A 13,394-nucleotide genomic window follows, 5' to 3' on the forward strand; every position below is an offset into this window, starting at 1 on the left:
ACTGGTAGAGGAAGGCACATATGAGCACCTGAGTAGAACCACTGCTGTTCTGTAAGCTAGCTAGCTTCCTTACATAACAGAATCCAAAGTTGGTCGGAACTCATGCCCTCTGAACCACTCAGCCATGGGTGCTCTAATTAAAAAGCAATAATTTATCTGCACAATTATACAGATATTTAAGATTATAATATTTTTTGGTATTTACCAAAAAGCAAATAATAATGCTCTTTTTAATAAGAGGATATTTTTTCGTTTTAGTGAAATATGGAATATATTTTCACGAAACATGATAAAATGCCACATATTTTCACAAACTGGGACGACGAGTGAAAATGTGTGGCATTTTATCATGTTGAGTGAAAATATTACCATATTTCATAAAAAACAAACAAATAACCTTTTTATTTAATTTCATTGTCAACAAAAAAAAATGGTTATGAATTCCTTGCTTGCTACGCAAATGCAATTGTAGGCCTACAGCGTGCAGTAATATATTGATGCGTCTTGTTTTTGCTTGTATTTGCATGCACTGTTTGGCGCTACATTGTGACGACACGTAAACAACTCTTTAAACGTCTGTACAGTGTTAATGACTGCATGAAAGATATTGGTGTTTGGATTTATTTTCTTAGTTAAACCATTTTCTATCATTCTAGATAGTTTTCAAAACAAAATTCAACAAAAAATGGTTTTATTTATCAGATCAGATTTTTTAAACAAAATGGCAAAAGAAGTCCCCTAAAATAAATATGAGTTTTTACTCCGCCTACTTTCATATTTATATTTCATATTTATTTTTCACAAACATGACATATATTTGACTGATATAGAATCTAGCACCATATTTCATGGGTAAAATTAAATAAATATATATAATTTATATATATAATTTATAATCATGCAAATTTCATTACAATTTACACATACTCAGAATGTTTATGTCATGTTTATCCATACCTTATTTGTGTCTGGTTTGGCCAGTAGATATGTTTATCACTAAAGCTGAAGTTCTCGTCCCCAATCAGCTGTTTTGCCCAATACTGATTATTGTACGGAGGTTGAGTGCCTCCAAGCTCTGCCGGTAGTGCCTCTTTATGGATCTCATTATGTAATGTACCAAGGTTTATTCCATGAAAATGAATCTGTACAAAAAATATGAAGAATATTCTTTTTCATCAAAGTCTTACATGAACATGACCCTTAAGCTGACATAATATTCATATGTTCAAAAAAAAACAAGACAAATCATTTCTTTATTAAGTTACTTAAGAAACAAGCATTGGAAGGGTATGAGAACAATTTGATTACATCATTCACCACTTTTGAAATATAAAAATTGGTTTAAATTGGTCAGTTGTGTTTATCTCGATTTCACATCTGAATTTCGACACATTTTTGGTCATATCTAACAATGGTTGGTCTACCTAATACCAACTCTCCTGGATAACAAACCAGTAAATGCCATTTTCTCTGCAAGTATTACTGACTACATGTATATTTCTGACTATTTTATTCTTCATGCTTCCTGAATCAGTGTTGAGGGACAATTGACCATTAGATTCAATTGACCATTAGATTCGATGACCAAGATCAATTGTTATGGTGATATTTCACCTCGTTCAGGGATTGAAGCAGCCACTCCTGGATTACAATTCTGATGCTTCCCTTACAATAAAAAGCATTTTTTTTGTCCAGTTATAACTTAATACCCTTGCAAATGCATTTAAGGGAGGGAGAGGCAGATCTGGCTTTCAACCATAACATTGGTAGAATATAGATTTTTTTAAGATTGTGTAACTCTTAAAAGATAAATATAGAAATTTAAATGTTTAAGTGCTAAAATATTTTTTTTTAACTGCAAATATAAAAACATTCTGTACCAGAAATTTATAGACAATGCACCTTCAAGCTGCACGCCTACAGATGAGCCAAAATATTTCAAGAAATTCAATCTTGAGAAAAATTCATAAGTAAATAGGTTCAATATTTAATTAATTATTTACATGTTATTTGCGATTAATGAATGATTTTGCAGTATCAATCACTATAATTCTACTGCATGTATATTTTGACATCTTTTTTGTTTGGTAATTAACCTGGATTGTAAGTGCCATTTGCAATGTGTAAATTACTTTCTTTGTTCACAGTATTTTACTTTTAAATGCATTTGAAAATTAGCATGAATCTGGAGGCATGCTGCTTTAAATGTGGAAATATAATAAATACTACTCTTTATTCAATATTTTAAAGTGCAAGTGGACAAAGACAAAACTGCTACAATTTATTTAAATATCTTCTTATAATCATTTAAAATGGTACATTGAGCATAAGTACTGGCAGATTTGAGAAGTGAGGAATAATCTGTCTCCATAACAATACTGACTTGAAATAAATAATGTTGAAACTAAATCGATGCACTTGCAAAACAAGAGCAAAACAAGAGCACCACTAGGTGGAGCATTATATGCCCGAAAGTGATTTTTTTTTTTAGTAAAGATGAAGCATTTGTAAGACATGGGAATTAAATAAAGTATAATTTACCTCCTTCAAATAACAATCCTCCTTTGAAGTTTCAATATTGTGGTCCAAATGGAACTTAAGTTATGCCACAGAAACTGTTTTCAATTCTAAGGTAATAGTGACCTTGACCTTTGACCTTGTGACCCCAAAATCATTAGGGATCCTCTACCCAATATGGACAATCATACTATGAAGTTTAAACACAGTAGGCCAAATGCTACTTAAGTTATGTTCGGCAAACTGTTTTCAGTTTTAAGGTCATAGTGACCTTGACCTTGTGATCCCAAAAACAATAGGGGTCTTCTACCCAATATGGACAATCATCCTATGAAGTTTGAATATTGTGGGCTAAATGGAACTTAAGTTATGCTCAAGAAACTATTTTCAATTTCTAAGTAATATTGACCTTGACCTTTGACCTTGTGACCCCAAAATCAATAGGGGTCTTCTACCGAATAAGGACAATCATCCTATAAAGTTTCAACACTGTGGGCCAAATAGAACTTTAGTTATGCTCCGCAAATTGTTTTAGTTTTAAGTTAATAGTGGCCTTGACCTTTGACCTTGTGACCCCAAAATCGATAGTGGTCTTCAACCCAATATGAACAATCATCCTATGAAGTTTGAACACTGTGGGCCAAATGAAACATAAGTTATACTCCGGAAACTGTTTTCAGTTCTAAGGTAATAGTGACCTTGACCTTTGACCTTGTGACCCCAAAATCAATAGGGGTCTTCTACCCAATATGGACAATCATCCTATGAAGTTTGAACACTGTGGGCCAAATAGAACTTAAGTTATGCTCCGGAAACTGTTTTCAGTTTTAAGGTCATAGTGACCTTGACCTTTGACATTGTGACCCCAAAATCAATAGGGGTCTTCTACCCAATATGGACAATCATCCTATAAAGTTTGAACACTGTAGGCCAAATGGAGCTTTAGTTATGCTCCGGAAACTGTTTTCAGTTTTAAGGTCATAGTGACCTTGACCGTATGACCCCAAAATCAATAGGGGTCTTCTCCCCAATATGGACAATCATCCTATGAAGTTTGAATATTGTGGGCCAAATGGAACTTAAGTTATGCTCCGGAAACCAAATTGCTAACGGACAGACGGACGCCAGGGGGTATAACATAATATGTCCGAAATTCTTTTGGGCATATAAAAAGGACACTAACCTTATTTTTGTTTTTCTCCTTCAAGAATGGTTTCAACATTTTAAACATTGCCTCTATATACCATGGCTGATTGACAAAATGAACAGCTGCAAATCTTGCTGGAAAACAATCCTTCAAATAAATACAGAAATGTTTTAATAACATAATTTATAAGTACATATTAAAGTCCGATATAATGTATAGGGGACAATAAAAGGGAGCAAGAAACAGGTCTTAGTACAACTGTATTGTTGTATTGCTTTGGAATATTTTAAATGATTAAACACTTAAGAGAAAATAATTAAGAGAAATTCTGGTAAGAATTATTCATTGGCTCTCTATATTTTTCAGAGATGACCTAGAATTAGAAAAATTTCCTGAAAGGCATGCTAATGGGCTCCAGACTCTCTGTAACTCATATATTATAGACCCTTGACAGGTATAAGGACACATTTTTTTGGTTGGGATTTACATGGTGCCAACATGGTAAAGATCAAAATTTATGGCCACTTCAGCTTTGCTGGTGGAAGAAGACTTAACATGTGTAAGGTGCCTCTCTGTGCAATATTTCAAGCATGACTGAACACCTGAGTAGAACCAGTATCGTTTGACCAGTATGTTAGTTGGATAGCTTTCTCAAATGACTAAAGCTAAAATTCCATTAAATAAATACCAAAGCTGAGATGAGGCACATGTTCATTGTAACATTTTATTAGTTAACAGTTAATTATTATTATATATTGATAAGACTATGAATTAACTTGGAAATGTATGACAAATTTATATAGATAAACAAGTTACCTGTAACCCCTCTATCATTTGTCTGAGGACATTTGGATTAAGCCAGGTTGATTGTCTAAATGTAAATTGACTCCAGTCCACAATAATCACAAATCCATTAATCTGGGATTCCTCTTCATCAATAAGTTTTTCTAAAGTTAATAATATAGCCCGATATATGGCGGCAAGACCATAGCGGGTATTGTCCCAGTTAGCAGAGTATAACACTATAATTCTACGACCAAAATGGTCAGAGTTCTCTAGTACAGCTGGGATACCGTCAAAGAGAGCTTCTTTAACGCCTTGTTCAGAAGTGTTGAAGTCTTTGAATATGTTTGGATAGTTTTGTCTGTATTCAAAATAGCGACCAAATAATTTGAAGGCTTCGAACGTGTCGAATTTTCTAGCACGAAGAAATCGTAATACAAATGCATCATCTGTTCTTAGAAAACCTGGAAGAGAAATGATTTGCAATAAATATGGAAGTTTTGTCATATCACAGGAGTGGCATATTGCATAGGTTGTCCCAAAGTTTGTACAGACAAGTTCAAATTTTCAAGAATTTTCTCTATAAATGTAATATTTATGGACAAGTTTAAAGAAGTGCTTCTGATATAAAACAGAGAGGTGTTAACGTCAAAACGAGATTTTGTTGGTCCTCACAGTATAGCATTTTTGGTTTCAACATTTTTACAGATTATAAATATGGCTTACTTAGTTTAAACAGATGTCAGATTTTTTTTCTTTTTATAGCAAGGGCCATTTACAGATATCTTCCATCTAGGAACATTCTATCAAATCAAGCAGCCTTTCTTTAAAAAATTCAATTTGCATCAAGTTTGTTCTTCCCTTTTGCAAAAACACAATGTTCTTTTTGCCTGAAATTGAATGAAAGGTCCCTTTTCCCCTTATGAATCTGTGACAAAAATGCTTAAAATCCTAGCTTGAATACAATTAACCAGGAAAACCAACAGAGCCATTAGTTAATGGTTATATTGCTAAGAACTGGACATGACCATATAACTGGTTAAAACTGTTTATTACAATGTTACACACAATTTCTTTCTTTGATAAATAACAATAAAGATTATTAAGAAAAATAATTCTTAAAAGTGTGTGTCATAATTTGAGTTTATATACTCCCCACCAGTTGCCCATATGGGTGAGTCCTCCAGAAGAGTAATAGTCATTTTATATTTTTCGAGACAGAAAGATGCCCCAATTCCAGAAGCTAAGTCTCCTGGTTCTTTAACATGCTGATTGTTTTAACCTTGATTTAAAGTCTCATCTGAAAGACCGATTAGTAATTCTAGTTGGCCAGCCTGGGAGTTGAACCCACAATGGTGAGTTTACTAGTCTCTCGCTCTAACTGATTGAGCTATGCGGGCTGTCTAAAATTCTTAAACTTGGATCATTCACTATTTAAAATACAAAGTCCCTGATGTTATTACAAATGTCCAAAGAAATGCAACATTAAAAAACTTGCAGTATGTATTACATGTATATCAGATCCTTTATTTCTTCAAACAATAGATTGATAAATCCCTAGTCTGACATTTTATTTGAATAACAATAGATTTAACCACAAACATTGACATGTGCTCAGTTTTCTTAACAAATATGTTCTGATGAAATTCTTATTGTAATCCACCAATCTGATAATAAGAATGTGTTTCCATTTAAGGAATTCAACAGATTAAATGTTAATTTGAACATTTTTATATCAAAATCTACAATTATGTTGGGCAAATTCAGAATTTAAAACAGAGCAAGCCAGTTATAGACATTTAGTATAGCAAGATCATCATGACTTTATTTAACCCTTAGCCAACTGGCTGCAACCGATTCTACCAATGCAACAAGGGCACACTTAAAGATCAGCTGGCACTTCTGTATCATCTTTCACTATCAGCACTGTTCCCATATAATTCAGTCAGTATTCATTTTGTAATTTTTCTCTAAAGATGATTAATAGTTTTGTCCAGATTGAAGCATGGACAAGTCAAGTCCATTTAAGATATTTAGGGTGGAAAAGGAAAATGTACATACTAATATCAGGCCTTGTATCAATCTGTTCACGAACAACATCAATGGCTTCTGCCGTGTATTCGGGGTTCTCATTCAGTTCTACAGAAGCTTTGTTCTTTAACTCACTGCTCAAACCCCAGCCATACTCTGCCATTTTGTCTACGCTTAGTCAGCAATCATCACCTGTTCATAAAAAAGTTATCAATTATTATTTACATTCAGTATAATTATCATTTTGTCTTTTGCTCTAAATTTCTGTTAGAATAAATGAAATTCAGTTACATTCTGAAGCAAAATGTGTTTATGCCACATTTTTCATTTAATTTATATCATATGAGCTGCAATATGACAAAACCAACATAATGGGTTTGCGACCAGCATGGATCCAGACCAGCCTGCAAATCCGCGCAGTCTGATCAGGATCCATGCTGTTCGCTATAAGTTTCTCTACTTGTAATAAAGTTGGTAAGCAAACAGCATGGATCCTGATCAGACTGCGTGGATGAGCAGACTGGTCTGGATCCATGCTGGTCCCAAACACACTATGTTGGTTTTGTCGTGACACGGCTCATATATAGTTTAAGTTTTTTGATACATGTATATAATTATATGTACATCAGTAAGTATAAACCCTTTCCCCACATGCAGGGCAGGGTCAGTGAAGATAATTGAGGAAATCAACTTCCACCTGGTGGATGTCTCGTAAATATTCAGGGCAGGGAGTATTTCCAACTCTTAGCATAAGTTCTTATTATAGAAATAATTTTACCATTAAGCTGTCCATGCAATGGTCAGGACTGGTTCTTAATTCAGGTCTGATTAACCAAAACACAAAGCCCTTGATATTCAAAGTCCCTGCTATTTGAAATTCAAAATACCTGCTATTCAAAGTCCCAGTGATACATAATGTCTTTGCTACTCAATTAAGTCCCTGCTATTTAAAGCCCCTGCTATTCAAGTTTAAATCCCTGCTATTTAAAGTCCCTGTTATTTAAAGTCCCTGTTATTTAAAGTACCTGTTATTCAAAGTCCCTGCTATAGAAAATATTTGCTATACTAAGCCCCTCATGCTGTTCAAATTTGAGTCCCTGCTACATATTCAAAATCCCTGCTATTCAATGTTCCTGCTTTTCATATTAAAGTCCCTGCTATACAAAGCTATTATCTGCTATTCAAATGCAATGCCTGCTATACAACATTTTGCTATACTTAATGTTCTGACTATTCGACAAAATCCCTGCTTATACCTGAGTTACAACTAACTCCTGTGCACAGCTGAGAGACATAATGCCGCTTTAATGCGCCAGCACAAACATTGTATTTTTGGAATACAATTATAACAACATTCAATAAGTCTTACAGTATACCTTTATCACACATAATGTGCATTTAACACAAATCAAGTTTCATGGGATTTTAAGTGTAATAAATGCTATATACATTGTATATATATTTTTTTTATTATTAAAAATTGAATTAAATCAAAAAGACTTTAAAAAAAGATAATCAGATATATATAATTATAAGTGCTAGATGAAAACACCTTCTTCTCTACTGAATTGTGGCAATTCTATCTGACTTTCAAATCACAATTTTACAAATTTATAAGAAACTAAATTTCTATTGATTATTCAAGAAAAAATGTTAATATTCATCTATCAAAAAATGTCCTCCCTTTTACCTTTCCCAATCTCAGACTTAAAAATTCAATTAATTGTAAACCTGGGGAATGGCAGGGAATTATTATGTCTATTAAATGGATTTTCAAACACTCTGGTCCCAGAGGTGACTCTAACCCTCAGCTGTAACACTCATTCTGTACAAATGGCAAAAATCGTCTCTTAATGTGCTATATATTATACAATCTTCTGAGGGCTAATGAGCGGTCCAGGAATTACCAACTGACTTTTAAAGGGGCAATTTAAGAATGTATAAATACATTCTACAAAGGTCCATATGGTCATAAAATGATAAAGGTCCTTAAAATTTATTCGTCAAAGTATCATTTTTTGATAAAGGTCCTTAAATATTCGTCAAAGTATCATTTTTGATAAAGGTCCTTAAATATTTGTCAAAGTATTATTTTTTGATAAAGGTCCTTAAATATTCGTCAAAGTATCATTTTTTTTATCACACTTAGTTAGCTATATGAAGATAAAATCTAACTCCATGACAGGCCTCGACACTAACTTTTTTAGCAGGTGGTACGCCGGACCACTAGATTTGAAAGTTAGGTGGTCCTTCCAGAAGTCAGGTGGTCAGTTATCATTATTATATCTTTTTACTGCAAATGTAGAAAAAAAATGTTTAAACTTTATGACAAAGATTTATTATTAATCTTTAAAGAAAACAGATATTTTTAGATATATATTTTTCATCTAATCAGAAAAGGGAGAGCAAGTCAGTAGGTATTTTATCGTAGAGTTATTTGTGTATTTGTTTTTATCTCAGTCAAAAATACACAACAGAGCTTTTATTTATGTTAACTTTTATATTAAAGTGATTTCTCTCTCAACTCAAGTTAGGAAATATTGAAGCCATTTGTGTCTGTTATTTTCTTACTGTTATTCAAATATTCATTGCTGATACGCGGTACGTCTTATAATCATGATAATAACATAGCATCTTTTACAGATTAACATTTTTAATGGAACTAATAAATTATCTTATTTTTGTCTTTGAAAACAAGGAAATATCTATATTATTTAAATAATGACAACGTTATTATTTACTATATAACTTATCTTATTTTTCTCACAGATTTATGATACAGAATTTTACCTCCCTGTTGCTTGTTGGTTGATATTCATTTTTGACATTGGGTATTTTTAACCTTTTTAAATAATTTTAACTCTAGAAGAAACGGATCTCTTATCGTTAAACAGTTAAAATAAACCCTTAGGAAAAGGAAAGGCATTTAACTTGTAGTTATATTGCAGTTATTTAGCAGTTTTTTCAAATAAATGCCTTTTTTACAATTTTTTGCCCTTCATCTTAATTTGTAGGATTCCATTTAAACAGCAGTTCTTAAAAAACTGGTAAAAACTTGTTGTTAAAAAACTTGTGTCCAGCATTTTTTACCAGTTTTTCAACATTTAAAAATAAATGGTGATGTTAAACAATACTTACATTACCATTTTTTACAAGTTATTTTCTTGAACCATTTTTTTAAGCTAAAAGATTGTGACAGAAGCTGCAGTTTTTACAAGTTTTATTTAAATGCCTTTAGGAAAATATAATTCATGCACACTAATATTCACTTAATACCTTGTAGTGCATCATAGCAATATTGTATGTGTACAACTCACCGGTGTGGGGTGTAAATTTACTTTCAAACTGAGTCATGCCGTCCAGAGGCAGCAAAAGAAATCACATGAACAAACCCTGTCGTCTTCTCTTTTTTTTTTTTAAAACTCATGAGCCAGATAGTTTGTCTGTACAATGTGAAGGTTGTAGTTTACAATGCCTGCGACAGAGTTGAAACTCAGACACTAGCTGTTGTATTTTATAAATTATACTGCTTGCGGTAACGTAATTTCAAACCAAAACAAAATTTCTACAGCATTCTTTTCTTCAATTTTCTTTCAAAAGGAAGCTTTGCAAAATACTATACAATAGTATATAACTTTGATTTCAAAATTACTGTTAGCTGTTTTAGTACCGCGAAAATAGGAACTTTCACTGTAAATGAAAGAAAGCATGTTTGACAGACAAGTTAAATGGTATGAAAAGACATTATGAAGTCCTACATATTATTATTATTATTGTAAAACAAATTTTTTTTTTTTTATTGTGTCTTGAGAGTGACTCACTCTTTCCAAAAAAACAATAGGGAGTAAAGACACTAGCTCTAAAATTTATCTGTTGCTCTATAGTAAATCTAGTCAGCATTAGACATCAGCATGTATTAATATAAAATTTCTGATATTTGGAGGATCAGATTGAGAATAGATATCTTATTTATGGCAATTGTTCAAAAATAATTATGTCCCCTCATTTTCTCATTATGTACACTTAAAACGATTCTTTATAGCTGACATATGCATGAATCACTTATGTCCACTTTTAACAGTTCTTGTATATCTTGTTTTTTTTTGTTTTGTTTAAGCTAGACTTTAAAGCCCCATGTATTTCTTAAGAATTCTGTATCGAAAGGGTTTTACCTCTTGACACCAAATGTCAAAATATTTAGCCTTTGTATATTGTTTTTTACTAATAAACCCCAGTCGTTTCTGTATCGTTAGTACCTTCAGTACTTTGATTATGGAAATTTGATAGTCTGCAATATAACGTAAATGATGTACACTAGACAGCTAGGCCTTTAGAATATAAAAGATATCACCATCAAAGAAGAAATAAAATAACTTTTTTAAAATGTTATCCAATCTTTTAATGCTTTTAAAATGTAAGCACTATTTGGTGTAACGTCTTGTAGGCGTTACAAGAATTATGTGGTGTTTTTCAACATTTTGACCATTTTAGAAGAGAAATACTATGATTTCTTTTTCGTTTTTGTTCATAACAATGTCATTGGATAAGATTTTTGTACTTAACATTTTTGCTCATTACAAACGCATATATGGCCTTTAATCTCAAAGTTCAAAAGATCCAGAGGCTTATTGTGAGATTTTTGACAGTTCAATATGTCTGTTGTTCGTCTTAACAATTTCTAATGTTAAATACATTAAAAAGTGTCCAAAACTTTAAGTCCACACAGTAATCAAACTGGTTGCCTAATGAAACTAAAAGGGCAATGCTTTTGAGTTCATGAAAAGTTAGGGGATTTGGTGATTTGTAAGAAATCTATGTACATACATATGTGTCAATGTAATAGAAATTCCATGTACATGTACAATTATTTTCAGATGTGAACAGTTGTTAACAGTATTATATTAGCTCAAATAAATGCAACAGTTTTTTGAAAGTTTTTTTGCAGTTATTTATGAGGTCATATAAAGGCTTCAGTAGTTTTTTGAAAGTTTTTTAATGATGTCATATAAATGGTTGAAAATGCAAACACAATTTTTTGGCAGTTATTTATGAGGTCATATAAATGGTTGGAAATGCTATCTCCATATTTGGAGGCAGTTTTATGATGTCATCTCATTTACATATTTCGGCTGATTTCAATGCTTTTTCAATGCTAAATAACTGCATTTTAAATGCATTTTAACTGCATTTTAAATGCTTTCTACATAATCACATTTGTCAAGGAAAACTGCTTAATAAATGGTTAAAACTGGTCAGAAAAACAATGCTAAATAACTGCAAGTTAAATGCCTTTCCTTTTCCTAAGGGAAGATAAATAGCATAGAATTACTTGATGTTTTTCTTTCCAGTTCCTTTCGTTTGCTGCCGTTATTCAAGTATCTGAAATTTAAGTTTATCCGATATCATATAATTACCATCATCGTATACTCACGGTTGATTAATATGTAACATAACATAAATGTCAATGGTTCCGCCGTGGTTATCAGACGATGCATAATTACTAGCACTATTTGAATGAATTTTGTACCTAAATTTATATCACAAACTCTTAACTCTTTTAACTTGCATAAACAAAATTTTAGCGACTTATAATGAAAGTTATTGATGACTTAAGAACTTCTTTAACTAATCAGAGATTAATGAACCATATACATGTACATCGGACATAGATTTTAAACAAAATTATATAACATGTTTTTGACCAAATCGCCATTCTCCCAAATGAGCCTTGCATCAACCAGAAAATTCAAGTGGTCGGACGGACCAGTGGCTTTTAAAATTAGGTGGTCCTTGCCAAAATCAAGTGGTCTCGGACCAACGGACCACCGCTAATGTCGAGGCCTGCATGAAGCCCCGTTTTTAATAAACCCTGCAATACCTGTATATTTAATATATATTATTTAAGCTGAAATTTTGACTGCAAAAAAGTTTAACTATTATGTCCTTAGAAGTACTAATTAATAGATCATTCATTCTGTTTTAGATTGAGATAATTGTCATCATTTATAATTAACAAATGAGCCGATTTTCTATATTTTTTATGTCCCATTATTAAAGCTGCATGCCTCCAGATGAGCCAAAAATATTTCAAGAAAATCAAACTTAAAGAAAAATGGATTAAATTTTATGAAAATTAAGAAAATTTAAGATATGACAATTATAGATCTACTTGTGTTTAATATTATTACCTGATTTTACTGAGTTTATTGCAATATTTTCACTACACGAAAAAACCAGTAATTTAGGGGTATTTCTCTAACATATAATGTCACCTCTTCTTGAAAGTTTCTGTGAACTGTAAGCTCGGTTTGCAATTAGTAATTTAAATAACTTTCTCAGATCTTTGCATTTTAGATTTTTTATGAAAATATAGCATCAATCTGGAGGCATGCTGCTTTAAGTACCTGAGGGTCAATGTATCATAATATTAGCGATTAATCACGCAATAATCTCAAACATACCTGAAAACACAATAAAGAAGCATTAACCCTTTTTAACAAGCATTTAATTTTTCATAAAGCAAATTATTACTTACAAGCTACACATAAAAGATAAAATGCCCAGCCTAATGGCTTATCAGACTTAAATCCAACATTATCATGTAATGTAAATATGTTTCCATCACTTTAAGATTCGATTCACACATATCATCACACGCTTAAGTTAATTTATTGATCGATATTCAGTTATTACTATTCTACTCACAGCATGCTGTGGAATTTCAGGAGCTATTTAGCTGCCTCTCAGAGAAATCAATAAATTATGCAGAACATCAATAGATGTGCTTTGTTTCTATAGAAAGTTGTTTTTCAGGAAAAGGAACATCTGCCAGATAAATAATCTCAAGAAAAGTGGTGGTGCTTTTTAAGTACTTATGCATGTTAATTTCTATTGGAAAATAATTTGGTTTACTGAC

The 13,394-nt window shown here is 32.0% G+C and overlaps 1 protein-coding gene across 4 annotated transcripts in view; it reads right to left on the reverse strand.

The window, feature by feature from the left end:
- LOC132749262 (clavesin-2-like) overlaps nucleotides 1–13,394 on the reverse strand; it is a 40,572-nt gene that overhangs the window by 2,633 nt on the left and 24,545 nt on the right. For 2 of the 4 annotated variants that reach the window (XM_060738985.1, XM_060738986.1), the window contains exons 2-5: nucleotides 6,509–6,670; nucleotides 4,481–4,911; nucleotides 3,701–3,811; nucleotides 958–1,142 (exon numbers count right to left, since the gene is read on the reverse strand). In XM_060738985.1, coding sequence (XP_060594968.1) covers nucleotides 958–1,142; nucleotides 3,701–3,811; nucleotides 4,481–4,911; nucleotides 6,509–6,641 — 860 coding nt within the window. In that variant the 5' untranslated portion in view covers nucleotides 6,642–6,670. The other 2 variants (XM_060738982.1, XM_060738984.1) reach the window with 2 other exon arrangements.

This window comes from Ruditapes philippinarum, unplaced genomic scaffold, assembly GCF_026571515.1.
Source record: "Ruditapes philippinarum isolate M1 unplaced genomic scaffold, ASM2657151v2 ctg4697_1_1_1_1, whole genome shotgun sequence".
NCBI lineage: Eukaryota > Metazoa > Mollusca > Bivalvia > Venerida > Veneridae > Ruditapes > Ruditapes philippinarum.